Genomic DNA, 16,213 nt, shown 5'->3' with positions numbered 1-16,213 from the left:
CATCTCAGATAAAACAAAGAGAGAACTCGAACAATGTGCTCAGAAGTTAGAAACAACTGCATTATGACCAAATTAAAATTTATTGGAAACTGAAAAAAAAGGCATGCTGCTAGAGAGATATCAACAGATTGAAGCAGTAAATGGTAAGTACAGGGCTATTACAAATGATTGAAGCAATTTCATAAATTCACTGTAGCTCCATTCATTGACATATGGTCATGACACACTACAGATACGTAGAAAAACTCATAAAGTTTTGTTCGGCTGAAGCCGCACTTCAGGTTTCTGCCGCCAGAGCGCTCGAGAGCGCAGTGAGACAAAATGGCGACAGGAGCCGAGAAAGCATATGTCGTGCTTGAAATGCACTCACATCAGTCAGTCATAACAGTGCAACGACACTTCAGGACGAAGTTCAACAAAGATCCACCAACTGCTAACTCCATTCGGCGATGGTATGCGCAGTTTAAAGCTTCTGGATGCCTCTGTAAGGGGAAATCAACGGGTCGGCCTGCAGTGAGCGAAGAAACGGTTGAACGCGTGCGGGCAAGTTTCACGCGTAGCCCGCGGAAGTCGACGAATAAAGCAAGCAGGGAGCTAAACATACCACAGCCGACGGTTTGGAAAATCTTATGGAAAAGGCTAAAGCAGAAGCCTTACCGTTTACAATTGCTACAAGCCCTGACACCCGATGACAAAGTCAAACGCTTCGAATTTTTGGCGCGGTTGCAACAGCTCATGGAAGAGGATGCGTTCAGTGTGAAACTTGTTTTCAGTGATGAAGCAACATTTTTTCTTGATGGTGAAGTGAAGACACAATGTGCGAATCTGGGCGGTAGAGAATCCTCACGCATTCGAGCAGCAAATTCGCAATTCACCAAAAGTTAACGTGTTTTGTGCAATCTCACGGTTTAAAGTTTACGGCTCCTTTTTCTTCTGCGAAAAAAACGTTACAGGACACGTGTATCTGGACATGCTGGAAAATTGGCTCATGCCACAACTGGAGACCGACAGCGCCGACTTCATCTTTCAACAGGATGGTGCTCCACCACACTTCCATCATGACGTTCGGCATTTCTTAAACAGGAGATTGGAAAACCGATGGATCGGTCGTGGTGGAGATCATGATCAGCAATTCATGTCATGCCCTCAACGCTCTCCCGACTTAACCCCATGCGATTTCTTTCTGTGGGGTTATGTGAAAGATTCAGTGTTTAAACCTCCTCTACCAAGAAACGTGCCAGAACTGCGAGCTCACATCAACGATGCTTTCGAACTCATTGATGGGGACATGCTGCGCCGAGTGTGGAAGGAACTTGATTATCGGCTTGATGTCTGCCGAATCACTAAAGGGGCACATATCGAACATTTGTGAATGCCTAAAAAAACTTTTTGAGTTTTTGTATGTGTGTGCAAAGCATTGTGAAAATATCTCAAATAATAAAGTTATCGTAGAGCTGTGAAATCACTTCAATCATATGTAATAACCCTGTATGTATTGCAACTGGGGAAAAATTGACAATCTCAACTGAAAACGTTTCTTCAAATGTTCTCTACAAAGTAATATTCCCTGCTCAACAATCCAGAGGTATAAGTGCACAAAACATACCAGACTTCATTTCCGGCATACAGGAATTTATCCCTGTATGAAAGTGAACAATTAATTTGTTAACTTGGAAGTGTGGTCATTGCTGTGCTCTAAATGTGACTGGAACAAAAATAGTTTGTCTGCTGCTCAGTGCTTCATGTGTACTGTAGTGGTATAGTTGTTAGCATTCTATGGAGGATTTTCGTTATTACATAAAACTTTATGATAGTATTGAAAAAGCTGACTTAATACCTTTTGTGAGCTGTTCTATTTTCCCCATAGTACTCATTATTTTTTAAAATGTTTTAAATATTAATTGTTGTTTGTTTAATTTAGGTATTTCATTTTTCACAGAAAATAACTAACATCATTCCAAATTTTTGTGAAGATTTGGAATATCCAGGCCCTTTGCAACATCTGGATGGTGCGAAAGATGGTGATGATGACAACAGCAACTATGATTCTGCTGTTGAAAATGTGGATCCAGATAGATCATGCAGTAGCAGTGCAGTTTATGAATCAGATTGTTCCGCTGTCTGTTCTAAAGACTGCAGCAATAGGGAGAAGCTAGAATTAAAAAATCTTGCAAGCTGTGATAATATTTTTTCAATTAATGAAAACAAAGACATTATCAATGGCAACAGTAGCACTGATATGCCAGAAGTCATAGATTCCTTAAATAGGCTTAATTTGGGACTAGTGAATGACATATGTGGGTAAGTAATTAATATTTTTAAGCTTTGTTTGGTATTGTGATTATATTGTGCTTATCATTTTCTGTGACATTGTTGCTTGATAACATTTTAAATATGGGCAGATTTGTAAGAGATTATTGTATGGCTTTTGTGTATAGTGGTCAATGTTTCTTTCACAAAATGTCTTAAAACTGATTTTCAAAGTATGAGTTGTGATTATGTTATAGTAGCTCTCAGAAGTCCTTATCTAGAAAATGGGACAAGGTCGTTTAATCTTCTCTCAAGACAAAAGTATTTAATGCTAGAAAGCTAATACTACTTTATTCTCTGAACTACCACGTCATACGTGTGAAGTGGATTGCTTACTGCCCACGTATAAAATAAGACATTTTATCCCATTACATCTTGTTTGTCCCCTGCAGGTAAAACTACACTGTTGTTGCTGTCAGTACCAATACAAAAGAAGTGGTATGACCAAAATTTTTCATTTATAAGCCATTTAGAGCTCAAACAGTGGAAAGTTCACATTGGAATATGAACTATATTATGAAAAGGATAGGTTGCTAATCCCTGTAACGACAAATCATTGAGTTACAGATAGGCACAAGGAAAAGACTGTTACTCATTGAGCTTTCTACAAAACCACCTTCAGAAAAGAAAACACACACACACACACACACACACACACACACACACACACACACACACACACACACACACACCTTACGCACATGAACGAAAGCAGCAATCTGGATGGCAGGGTACTTGTAGTAGGGGAGAGGAGTCAGTGCTGCCTGGCAGAATGTGCAGGGACTAGGTGGCAGTGGGACAAGTCTGCCAGGTGCAGCGTCAGGAGGCTGTAGGGGAGGGAGGAAGAGAGGAACCAGAGAGGGGAAAAGGAGAGGAGCAGAGAAAGCAAAAAGACCGGAGCCTTTTCAGTGAAAGGTGATGTGAACTGGGAGGAGGTGTCAGGACAGGGGGGCAGAAACTGTTGATGGGAGGTGTGGGGACAGTAGGTTGCCATAAGTTTGAGATGGGATACTATCAGGAGATGAGAACGTTTTGTAGGGATAACTCCCATCTGCACAATTCAGAGAGTCTGGTGGTAAAAGGGAGGATCCGGATGGTCCAGGTTGTAAAGTAGCCATTGAAATCAAGTGGGTTATGTTAAGCTGCATGTTGTGCAGCTTGTGGTCTGTTTTGCTCTTGGCCGATTTGGCTGTGGCCATTCATCCTGGTGGACATCTGGTTGGTACTCAGGCTAATATTAAAATCTGTGCAGTTGTTGCAGCAGAGCTGATGTGACATGACATGACTGTTTTCATTGGTGGCTCAGTCCCTGATGGGATGGGTAAGCCTGTGACAGAAGTGGAATAGGAAGTACTGGATGGGTGGATTAGGCAGGTCCTGCACCTGGTCTTCGACAGGAACATGATCCAGGACGGGGAGTGGCATAGGGATGGACTAGGATGTTGTGGATGTTGTCTGGGCTATGGAACACCACTTTAGGAGGGGTGGGAAGGATCTTGGATAGGATGTCCTTTTTCAGAGCATGATGATATATAATCAAAGCCCTGACAAAGGATATGGTTCAATTGTTCCAGTCCGGGGTGGTATTGGGTGGCCAAAGAGGCACTCCTTTGTAGCTTATTCTTGGCAGTGGTGGGAATATTTGGAATATGTGGAGCATGGCACAGGAAAGCGGTTTGTGGACTACATCTGGAGAACAGCGCCTGTTTGTGAAGAGCTCTATGAGACCTTCAGAATACTATGTACAGGATCTTCTGTCACTGCAGATAAGCTGTCCTGCAGCGGCTAGGCAATATTGGAGGAATTTTTTTATGTGGAAAGGAGGGTAACTTCTGAAATGGAGGCACTATTGGTGGTTAGTGGGTTTAATGAGGACAGAAGTGTGGGTGGCACCCTCAGAGAGGTGGTGGTAAGTTCCATGCTGGGTTGAGGAGGATCAGGTGAAGCAGATAGGAAAAAAGGTGTTGACATTGCAAGAAAAAGAGGAGTGTTGTGGCCCTGAGTCCAGATCATTAATATATCAGTGGACCTGTACCAGACTATGGGTTTGGCCTTTTGGGAGTGTAGGAAGGTTTCCTGTGGGTGGCCCATAAACAGGTTGACATAGGAGGTTGCCTCATGGGTACCCATGACTGCTGTGGATTTGGGATCATGTTCCTGTGGAAGACTCAGAGGCAAGATCTGCCCAATCCACCACCCAGCACTTTCTATTCCAGCCCTGACATAGGCTTATCGTGGCATTAGAGAGCAGCTGTGTAATTCACCAGCTCTGCTGCAATAATTGCACAGCTTTTTATGTTGGTGATTCTGACGTTCATTGGTTGACGGGACTCTTGAGTCTGTCTCAGTTCTACACGTTGCCAGCTTTTACTGCTGCCCAGCGTGCTTCCAAACACAGTGCAGGCACGACTCATGCTGCCTAGTGGCTCTGTGTTCACTCTCTCTTTCCGTGCCTCGTCTTCGGTGCGTGCTATATAAGCAAACTGTACGCCAGGGGGGATCGATGACCTCTAGGTTGATGTGCACACATCAAAGACTTTGGCTGAGAGCTCACTGTATAAGTCTTTTTGTTGTGCCTGTTTGTCATCTTTATGCATGTAACAATCTATCCGTTCACATAGGTACTCATAGTTAAACATGTGCTGTACATGATGATGTAGTATTACTAGAGTAGTAGGGTGCAGCGGTTGTGGTGGTGGTAATAGTATTCAGTCCAACATTGGTGTGGTACAGCTGTCCAGTATACTCTATCCTGCTCAAATATCTGGTTAACTAGTGTAAATGCATCTGAACCACCTTCGGCCTACTAATAAAATTTTTACCCCATTCCTCCCTTTACTCCCCCCCCCCCCCCCCCCACACACACACACACACACACACACACACACACACACACACACACACACACTGAGCCAAATATCTTCTGAAGGTAGATTTGCTTCTGAGCAACTAGTCTCTCTGCTCTTGTCAACCTAAAAGTTCATAAATAGTAATTATATACTTCTTATCCCTTTTTCCATGATGAAATACTGAACCAAATCTCAAATGAGTATTAACTTCTGTCTCTTGTTTCGAAATATGATCAGTAGATCTATCTTTTGTTACTTACAAATTAAAATAACAAAGATAGATTTCAATCATGAGTCAGAGATATTGTTCAGCTGAGAACAGTCAATTTCAGTATAGATATATTGCTGAAATATCATGAAATTACTTTCCTCATTTTCTTTTCGTAAATATTTAGTGTCTTTCTTACTCATATCTCTTTGTCTTAAACATAAATGTTCAATTAAAATCTGTCTGTGATTAACTCCCAAGGAACTAAAACCTGATCTTAATCTAATGTATCTTAATATAAGAAACATGTAAGCTTCCTTATTTTCTTTGCCATTTATCTTCAGGCTTTGATCTTTTCTTAAAGACCATAAGTGTTCATTAATACGTACATTAACTACGGAATGGCAGGTCAGAGTTAATTTTTTTTTTAATGTTTTGATTGGTTTTATTTCCAAGTTAACTGACACTAGCCACGTGTTATTGGGGCTCAATCTGGTTAAATGGAAAAGAAAGAAAAGAGAATGCATACACATTTCTAACACACACGGAAACTGGATGTATGTCCTAATCTCTTCTCCCCGTTTCTCTGTCCATGTCCTCCTCGCCGCTCTTCCCATCACCTCCTGCCTTTCCCCTCTCTCTGTCGCTTCCTGCCTTTCCCCTCCTTCCCCTCTCACTGTGGATCATCTCATCCCACCTTTTTCTTTCCATCTTTGTTTCCCCTTATCTCTCCATCTCCTCATTCGCTCTCTCTCTATGTCTATCGTCTTCTCCCCTCTCTCTCAACTTCCTTCTGTCCTCTCTCCCTGTCCATTTCCTCCTTTCTGCTTTCTCTGTCCATTTCCTCCTGGCATCAACTGCTTCAGAACTGGGAGGCCAGAAAGGACAAAAGGAACACTCCCACAAAGACTTGTTATGTCTCTCCAGCCAACAAATATCTGAGTCTTCATCTGCAACCACAACGGCTTTAAGAAATCAACAACAAATGGCCCTCTCCTTCCCTAACTCAGAGATCCTATTAAACAGTGTCACCACGTGATACCCTCACCTGGCCGACCTCTATTTTGTCGGTGCACACCATCTACTGTTTCCTGCCCATAAATTTCCAGGCTGATCCAGAGAGAATACTGACCCCTCTGTCAATGTCGTGGAACAGGATCCTCAAACCTTTGCACCCTATAGCAGTGAGTCCTTGAAGGCTAGGGATAGTGGATGTAGATCAAAGGGTGCATAGGAACAATGGAGAAATTGAGAAGACTGCCACCATCATTGTGACCTTTAATTCTCCTGATCACATCATGGCAAGTTTCCTCCAACTTAGGGTTAGGCCTTACGTACCTAATCCTATGCGGTGCTACAAATGCCAGCACCTTGGTCACACAATGCTGAGTTGCGGGGATGAAGCGATCTGTGGAAAAAGTGGAAAGGCAGCCCATGAAGCTGGGATTGACTGTCCATCTCGAGCAGTCTGTGTTAACTCCTCTGGGAGCTACCCAGTCTGGAGCCGAGACTGCCCTGTTTTTGCAGAGGAACGAAAAATTTAGGCACTAAATGTCACCAAGCGGATCCCCTATGCTGAAGCCAAAAAGGAATATAAGACGACGAAACCTCCTGTCTTTACCACTTTTTATGCATCCACTGCGCAGAAACCTGCTCCTAAGGTCGACGCCTCGACGCAGATGTTGTCCAGTGTACAATGATACACCACCAGCATGTGTACATGCCAAGACAAAATGACTAAGGATAAAGCAACCCAAGCACACGCCACAGAAAAGACCAGCAACAGTGCTGTAGTGATTGTCAAGAAGGCACACAACAAGCAGAGTGCATCTCACCACCTCCCTTCCCCCTCATCCTCGAAGGGACAGGGTACAGGGTACAGGGTACAGGGAAAGGTTCATGACGTTCGGGTCAAAAGCTATCCCGAGCACCATCGGCCGTCATTCTTTCATGTCTGACTGATGAGGAGGACAGCGTGGAGTTAGATGCCTTGGATCCAGGCAGCCCCTCTACTCCCCTCGCTCTAAAAGTGTTTCACCTCTGTGGTGCAAACATAGGGGTAAATCAAAACCACATTGACGAAATGGCTCCCATCCTACAGTGGAACTTGTAGGGGTTCAGGACACATGTGGAGGAACTTCGTCTACTATCTCAGGGTAGAGCACTGTGTCTGTGTCTCCAAGAGACTCATTTCCATCAATCGCTCACCTCTGAGCTACGAGCCTATGTACTCCACAAAAAGGACAACCTGAGTGGAGAGATAGCTAGAGGAGGGATAGGTATTTTTGTCAGTACCAACCATCACTCCTTGCCTCTCTCCCTTACAACTACTTTAGAAGTAGTTCCCATGTCAGTGCACGTGCATCATCCATTGATGATTTGTTTCCTTTACTTGCCCCCACATGATGCACTTGGTAAAGAGGCCCTAACCGACATTATACAGCTCCCCTGCACCTTCATCCTCTGTGATGATTTTAATGCACACAATGTTCTTTGGGGCTCTGCAACTAACTGCCTCATGGGTAGAGAAATTAAGAGGCTTTTCTTGTCATCATGTGCATACTTGCTAAATGCAGGACAAAGCACTCACTCCTACACAGAAATGGATCGTTCTCTGCCATTGATCTCTCACTTTGCTCTCCAGCTCTTGCTCACACTACTCAGTAAGAAGTGGTCAATGACTTGCACAGGAGTGATCACTTCCTGATCTGGATTCACCTGCCAGATGGGGTGGAACCCGAAAGGAAACCACCGCGATGGGTGCTCGGTTGAGCCAAGTGGATGGTTTATAGCCAGTTGGCCTCGTTTGAACTTTGTGCAGCATCCATTCCACAGTCCGTGAGATAACAGACAATGCAACCTGTCCCTTGGTGGAGTGGCGAATGCCACTCTGCAATTAGGACTAGGCATGTGGCTCAGGGTAGGTTCAAGTATCGGCCAACTCCAGAGACTCTTGCAGCCTTTCAGGTGGCGAGGGCGAAGCGTTACTGAAGAGAGAGCAAGAAGAGGTCACGGCAACAGTTCCTGAATGCCATTAATTGTTTCACTGAAAATTCTGTTGTGTGGGAGACCATCAGGAGAATTTCTGGGAGAAGAGTCAAGTGCCCCATGGCTGCTGAAATCGGGAAAGGTACTCTCCAAACCAATCTGCAAGACATTGCCCAGACTATGGTGGCATATTTTGCCACAGTTACTGTAATAGCCAGTCAGGATCTAGGTTTCCAGTGCCGTAGAGTGGTTGGAGAGAGGTGTAGTTTGGACTCCTGGTCCACCTCTGATGAAGATCACAACTGTCCATTTTCCACATGGGAGCTGGATTCTGCATTGTCTGCAGCTCGTAACATCTCTTGGTCACGACAGAATCCACTACGGTATGCTGCAGCACTTCACAAGGTGAAACAAAAATATCCTCCTTTTTAATGACGTTTGGACGTCAGGCCACTTTCCTGACTCGTGGCGTGAGGCAACTTTAATTCCTCCTTTAAAACCTGGAAAAGATCGTATGTGCCCAAGTAGTTACCACAGCGTTGTCCTCACTAGCTGCATGGGGAAAACCTTGGAGCAGATGGTCAACCGCCACCTTGTCTGGGTCTTAGAATCCAGACTACTCCTTAATCACTTTCAGTGTGGGTTCAGGAAGTATCGCTTCACCTCTGATAACCTTGCTTTCCTGGAGGCAGCTATACAACAGGCTATCCTAAACTGGAATCACCTTTTAGGTGTACTTTTTGACACTGAGAAGGCATGTGATACTACTTGGAGGCAGCTCGTACTGGAGCCGCTTCACGAATGGTGTTTTTGTGGTTGTCTTCCCATTTTTATCCAGTCCTTCCTCTCGCCACAGTATTTTAGATACGGAGTCGGGTACGTCCTATCTGATCACTTTAAGCAGGAGAACGGTGTACCTCAATGTAGCATTTAAGGTGTGACTGTCTTTGCCGTAGCTATTAATAGCATTACATCCATAGTGCAAAGTTCTGTCCAGTGTTCCTTATTTGTGGATGATTTCTTTGTGTTTTGCTCTTCTTCAAGCCTCACAACAACACGTCTGTTGCAACTAACTCTTCAACATTTGGATGAATGGGTGCAGAAGAATGGCTTTAAGTTTTACACCAAGAAGTTTATTATTGTATTTTATTTACACAGCAAGTTCCGTAGGACCAAACTGAGGAGCAATCTCAGAGGTCGTGGAACGTACCAGCACATAATTACAACGTAAAAGTAATAACAGATAAAAATAAAATATTTATGAACCCAAAGAAAGTCAAGCCATACGTTTAAGTAAAATCAATCAACAATATAACATAAGAATCCTCAACGGAATAGAAGGAGTGATCCGTGAGGAAACTCTTCAGTACTGATTTGATAGCGTGTGGATTGCTGCTAAGATTTTTGAATTCTTCTGCTAGCTTATTGGAAATGGATACAGCAGTATATTGCATACCTTTCTGCTCAAGGGTTAAGTAAGCCTGATCCAGATGCAGGTTGGATTCCTGCTGAGTATTAACTGAGTAAAAGTTCATTACATTTGGGAATAAGCTGATATTGTTAACAAGGAACGACTGTAAAGAGTGAGTGGGTGCGAGAAGCCAATGTCAAAATACCCGGACTAGTGAACAGGGATCGATGAGGTTCGCGAACTTTCACTAGTTATTGTCCGAACCGCCCGTTTCTGAGCCAAAATATCCTTTCAGAATGGAAAGAGTTACCCCAGAATATAATACCATACGACATAAGCGAATGAAAATAAGCAAAGTAGACTGATTTTTGTGTCAAACGATCACGTACTTCAGATACCATTCGAATAGTAAAAATGGCAGCATTAAGTCTCTGAACCCTAGAAATTTGAACTGTTCAGTTTCACTAATAATATGCCAATTCTGTGAAATTAAAATGTTGGGTTTTGCAGAATTGTGTGCTAAAAACAGTAAAACGTGAGTCTTATTGTGTTTTAGCGTTAGTTTATTTCCTACAAGTCATGAACTTATGTCATGAACAGCACTATTTGAAAACGAGCCAGTGTTGCACATAACATCCTTTACTACCAAGCTAGTGTCATCAGCAAGCAGAAATATTTTAGGGTTACCAGTAATGTCATGTTGTTGTTGTTGTGGTCTTCAGTCCTGAGACTGGTTTGATGCAGCTCTCCATGCTACTCTATCCTGTGCAAGCTTTTTCATCTCCCAGTACCTACTGCAACCTACATCCTTCTGAATCTGCTTAGTGTATTCATCTCTTGGTCTCCCTTTACGATTTTTACCCTCCACGCTGCCCTCCAATACTAAATTGGTGATCCCTTGATGCCTCAGAACATGTCCCACCAACCGATCCCTTCTTCTGGTCAAGTTGTGCCACAAACTTCTCTTCTCCCCAGTCCTATTCAATACTTCCTCATTAGTTATGTGATCTACCCATCTAATCTTCAGCATTCTTCTGTAGCACCACATTTCAAAAGCTTCTATTCTCTTCTTGTCCAAACTATTTATCGTCCATGTTTCACTTCCATACATGGCTACACTCCATACGAATACTTTCAGAAATGACTTCCTGACACTTAAATCAATACTGGATGTTAACAAATTTCTCTTCTTCAGAAACGCTTTCCTTGCCATTGCCAGCCTACATTTTATATCCTCTCTACTTCGACCATCATCAGTTATTTTGCTCCCCAAATAGCAAAACTCCTTTACTACTTTAAGTGCCTCATTTCGTAATCTAATTCCCTCAGCATCACCCGACTTAATTAGACTACATTCCATTACCCTTGTTTTGCTTTTGTTGATGTTCATCTTATATCCTCCTTTCAAGACACTGTCCATTCCATTCAACTGCTCTTCCAAGTCCTTTGCTGTCTCTGACAGAATTACAATGTCATCGGCGAACCTCAAAGTTTTTATTTCTTCTCCATGAATTTTAATACCTACTCCGAATTTTTCTTTTGTTTCCTTTACTGCTTGCTCAATATACACATTGAACAACATCGGGGAGAGGCTACAACCCTGTCTTACTCCCTTCCCAACCACTGCTTCCCTTTCATGTCCCTCGACTCTTATAACTGCCATCTGGTTTCTGTACAAATTGTAAATAGCCTTTCGCTCCCTGTATTTTACCCCTGCCACCTTTAGAATTTGAAAGAGAGTATTCCAGTCAACATTGTCAAAAGCTTTCTCTAAGTCTACAAATGCTAGAAACGTAGGTTTGCCTTTCCTTAATCTTTCTTCTAGGATAAGTCGTAAGGTCAGTATTGCTTCACGTGTTCCAGTGTTTCTACGGAATCCAAACTGATCTTCCCCGAGGTTGGCTTCTACTAGTTTTTCCATTCGTCTGTAAAGAATTCGTGTTAGTATTTTGCAGCTGTGACTTATTAAGCTGATAGTTCGGTAATTTTCACATCTGTCAACACCTGCTTTCTTTGGGATTGGAATTATTATATTCTTCTTGAAGTCTGAGGGTATTTCGCCTGTTTCATACATCTTGCTCACCAGATGGTAGAGTTTTGTCAGGACTGGCTCTCCCACGGCCGTCAGTAGTTCCAATGGAATATTGTCTACTCCGGGGGCCTTGTTTCGACTCAGGTCTTTCAGTGCTCTGTCAAACTCTTCACGCAGTATCATATCTCCCATTTCATCTTCATCTACATCCTCTTCCATTTCCATAATATTGTCCTCAAGTACATCGCCCTTGTATAGACCCTCTATATACTCCTTCCACCTTTCTGCTTTCCCTTCTTTGCTTAGAACTGGGTTTCCATCTGAACTCTTGATATTCATACAAGTCGTTCTCTTATCTCCAAAGGTCTCTTTAATTTTCCTGTAGGCGGTATCTATCTTACCCCTAGTGAGATAGGCCTCTACATCCTTACATTTGTCCTCTAGCCATCCCTGCTTAGCCATTTTGCACTTCCTGTCGATCTCATTTTTGAGACGTTTGTATTCCTTTTTGCCTGTTTCACTTACTGCATTTTTATATTTTCTCCTTTCATCAATTAAATTCAATATTTCTTCTGTTACCCAAGGATTTCTACTAGCCCTCGTCTTTTTAACTACTTGATCCTCTGCTGCCTTCACTACTTCATCCCTCAAAGCTACCCATTCTTCTTCTACTGTATTTATTTCCCCCATTCCTGTCAATTGCTCCCTTATGCTCTCCCTGAATCTCTGTACAACCTCTGGTTCTTTTAGTTTATCCAGGTCCCATCTCCTTAAATTCCCACCTTTTTGCAGTTTCTTCAGTTTTAATCTACAGGTCATAACCAATAGATTGTGGTCAGAGTCCACATCTGCCCCTGGAAATGTCTTACAGTTTAAAAGCTGGTTCCTAAATCTGTCTTACCATTATATAATCTATCAGAAACCTTTTAGTATCTCCAGGGTTCTTCCATGTATACAACCTTCTTTCATGATTCTTAAACCAAGTGTTAGTTATGATTATGTTGTGCTCTGTGCAAAATTCTACCAGGCGGCTTCCTCTTTCATTTCTGTCCCCCAATCCATATTCACCTACTATGTTTCCTTCTCTCCCTTTTCCTACACTCGAATTCCAGTCACCCATGACTATTAAATTTTCGTCTCCCTTCACAATCTGAATAATTTCTTTTATTTCATCATACATTTCTTCAATTTCTTCGTCATCTGCAGAGCTAGTTGGCATATAAACTTGTACTACTGTAGTAGGTGTGGGCTTCGTATCTATCTTGGCCACAATAATGCGTTCACTATGCTGTTTGTAGTAGCTTACCCGCATTCCTATTTTCCTATTCATTATTAAACCCACTCCTGCATTACCCCTATTTGATTTTGTGTTTATAACCCTGTAGTCACCTGACCAGAAGTCTTGTTCCTCCTGCCACCGAACTTCACTAATTCCCACTATATCTAACTTCAACCTATCCATTTCCCTTTTTAAATTTTCTAACCTACCTGCCCGATTAAGGGATCTGACATTCCACGCTCCGATCCGTAGAACGCCAGTTTTCTTTCTCCTGATAACGACATCCTCTTGAGTAGTCCCCGCCCGGAGATCCGAATGGGGGACTATTTTACCTCCGGAATATTTTACCCAAGAGGACGCCATCATCATGTAATCATACAGTAAAGCTGCATGCCCTCGGGAAAAATTACGGCTGTAGTTTCCCCTTGCTTTCAGCCGTTCGCAGTACCAGCACAGCAAGGCCGTTTTGGTTATTGTTACAAGGCCAGATCAGTCAATCATCCAGACTGTTGCCCTTGCAACTACTGAAAAGGCTGCTGCCCCTCTTCAGGAACCACACGTTTGTCTGGCCTCTCAACAGATACCCCTCCGTTGTGGTTGCACCTACGGTACGGCTATCTGTATCGCTGAGGCACGCAAGCCTCCCCACCAACGGCAAGGTCCATGGTTCATGGGGGGGAGTAATGTCATATCATTTACATAAATAAGGAACAGGAGTGGCCCCAAGACTGATCCCTGGGGCACCTCCCATTTGACTGTACCCCACTCTGACCCCACATCACATTACAGCCATTCTCAACACTATGAATAATGACCTTTTTCTGTCTTATTGAAGTAAGAGGTGAACCAATTTTGAGCTACTCCCCGTATTCCATAATGGGCCATCTTCTGGAGCAATATTTTGTGATCAATACAGTGAAACGCCTTAGTTAAATCAAAAAATATACCTGGCATTCGAAACCTTTCGCTTGATCCATCCAGTACCTCACAGGGAAAAGAGAATGTAGAATTTTCAGTTGTTAAACCACTTCTAAAGCCGAACTGTACATTTGATAGCAAATTATGTGATATAAACTGATTAATTATCCTTACATCACAGCCGTTTCAATAACTTCAGCAAACACTGATGGCATAGAAGTAGGTCTAAAAGTGTCTGCATTACCCCTTTCTCCCTTTTTATGAAGCGGCTTTACTACTGAGTACTTTAATTGTTCAGGAAACAGACTATTGCTAAAGGAAAAATTACGAATATGGCTAAGTATAGGGCTAACATGTGCTGCCTGGTACTTTAATATTCTGCTAGGCACTCCATTGTATCCACGAGAGTCCTTAGCCTTCAGTAATTTAATTATTGACTCAATCTCCCCATTGTCTATATCACAGAGGAGTATTTTAGATATCAATCTTGGAAAGACATTGGCCGAGGGAGTTATAGGATTCCGTGTAGAAACTAAATTTTTATTTAGTTCACCAGCAATGCTCAGAAAATGACTGTTAAATACTGTACGTATATCTGATATATCAGTAACAGAAATATTTTTACTACAAACAGACTTCCTATCGTCAACCTTATGCTGCTGACCAGACACATCCTTCAAAACTGACCATATGGTTTTAATTTTATTGTGTGAATTAGCTATTCTGTTTGCAACTGCATACTCTTTGCCTTCCTTTTAACATTTTTAAGCACCTTACAATACTGTTTGTAATGGGCTACTGTAGCTTGATTGTGACTACTTCTAACATTTTGATATAATTGCTGCTTTGTACTACATAATATCTTTATCCCACTAGTCAGCCACCCAGGCTGCCTTTTACTGCTAGTACTCCATTCAGAATGTTCTAATGGAAAGCAGCACTCAAATAGCATGAGAATTGTGTGAAGGAAAGCATTATATTTGTCATCTATGTTACCGGCACTAAAAATATACTGCCACTCTTGTTCCTTGACAAGGTTTGAGAAACTCTCTATTACCGTTGGATTAGCTTTCCTACATAGTTTGTAATTATATGTGACACCTGTTCAAGTACATGAAGTCACCACATATAACTAGTTTCTGGTACTACCTGTAAAGTGAATCAAGAACACTGTGTAGCTTCAGCAGAAATGCTCTGAAGTCAGAGGTAGGGGGCCTATAAACAACAACAATTACAAGCTAAGTCTCACTAAATTCAACTGCCCCTCCTCAGCATACAGATATCTGTTCAGTGCAGTGCTGTGATACGTCTACAGACTCAAACGGAATACAGTATTTTTACATACACTCTGCAAGAAACTCCTTAAAAAACAGCCAGCCAATCTGTATCCTGGGAAAAGAAGCATCTGAATTGTCAAATTATTTAAGTGGTGCTCCGATATACCAATAATTTGGGAGTCAACATCTACAAGCAGTTCACTAACTTAAATCTTTGATACCTCTTATATTTTGATGAAATAAGCTAACCCTTCCCTACTTGGAAACATGACGTCCTCCGAAGGTGATTCCGTAGTTAGAGGGACTTCCTTTAAGCAGGTATACCTATCAGCTGACTTTGTTCTAAAGAAGGTGCAGCTCTAACACCAACTACTACAGGAATTTGTCCACAAGTGGTCCCACCACAACCCACCATACTGCCATCTGTAAGCTTTGACAGCCTTCCCTTCACACACCTATTGAGGTGCAGGCCATGCCTAGTGAAACCTGATCTACTGATAGACTCAGCTGGCACCACTGCAATGTGACTCATGCCCTCTGCCATCAGTGTGCTTCCAGCCCCACGTTAACATGCCTAACAGCTGCATTAAGATGAGGCCAATTATGACACTGAAACAGTTGCACGAAATGCACATTTAATGCCACCAGTTTGAATAGCTATCTTTCCCATGTCACCACCTATATCATATTCTCCGTCCCTATCAAGCCTATTCCCTGCTCCACCTGCTATCACTAAGTGATCCTCCTTCGTAAAATTCCTACATAACTCCCGTATGCTGTCACCACCAGTGCCAACCCTGCGCAATGCTAGTGACCTGGTTCTCACTCCCCAACACTTCCTGTAACTGCTGGCCAACACCTCTACCATGCGAACTCCCTAGTAGCAGAACCTTCTTCTTTCTGTTACACTTCGCAACTGACTTGTCTCCTAATTTCTAAGG

The 16,213-nt window shown here is 42.6% G+C and overlaps 1 protein-coding gene across 2 annotated transcripts in view; it reads left to right on the top strand.

Annotated features, from left to right (window-relative positions):
* LOC124600024 (PAS domain-containing serine/threonine-protein kinase) overlaps positions 1-16,213 on the top strand; it is a 218,715-nt gene that overhangs the window by 138,082 nt on the left and 64,420 nt on the right. For both annotated transcript variants that reach the window (XM_047136127.1, XM_047136126.1), the window contains exon 11: positions 1,940-2,301. In XM_047136127.1, the coding sequence (XP_046992083.1) occupies positions 1,940-2,301 (362 nt within the window). The remainder of the gene's footprint in view (positions 1-1,939; positions 2,302-16,213) is intronic.

The sequence above is a fragment of the Schistocerca americana genome, chromosome 1 (assembly GCF_021461395.2).
Source record: "Schistocerca americana isolate TAMUIC-IGC-003095 chromosome 1, iqSchAmer2.1, whole genome shotgun sequence".
In the NCBI taxonomy this organism is placed as follows: Eukaryota; Metazoa; Arthropoda; class Insecta; order Orthoptera; family Acrididae; genus Schistocerca; species Schistocerca americana.
The sequence above is the reverse complement of the archived record's forward strand: the minus strand, read 5'-3'. Positions and strand labels throughout refer to the sequence as shown.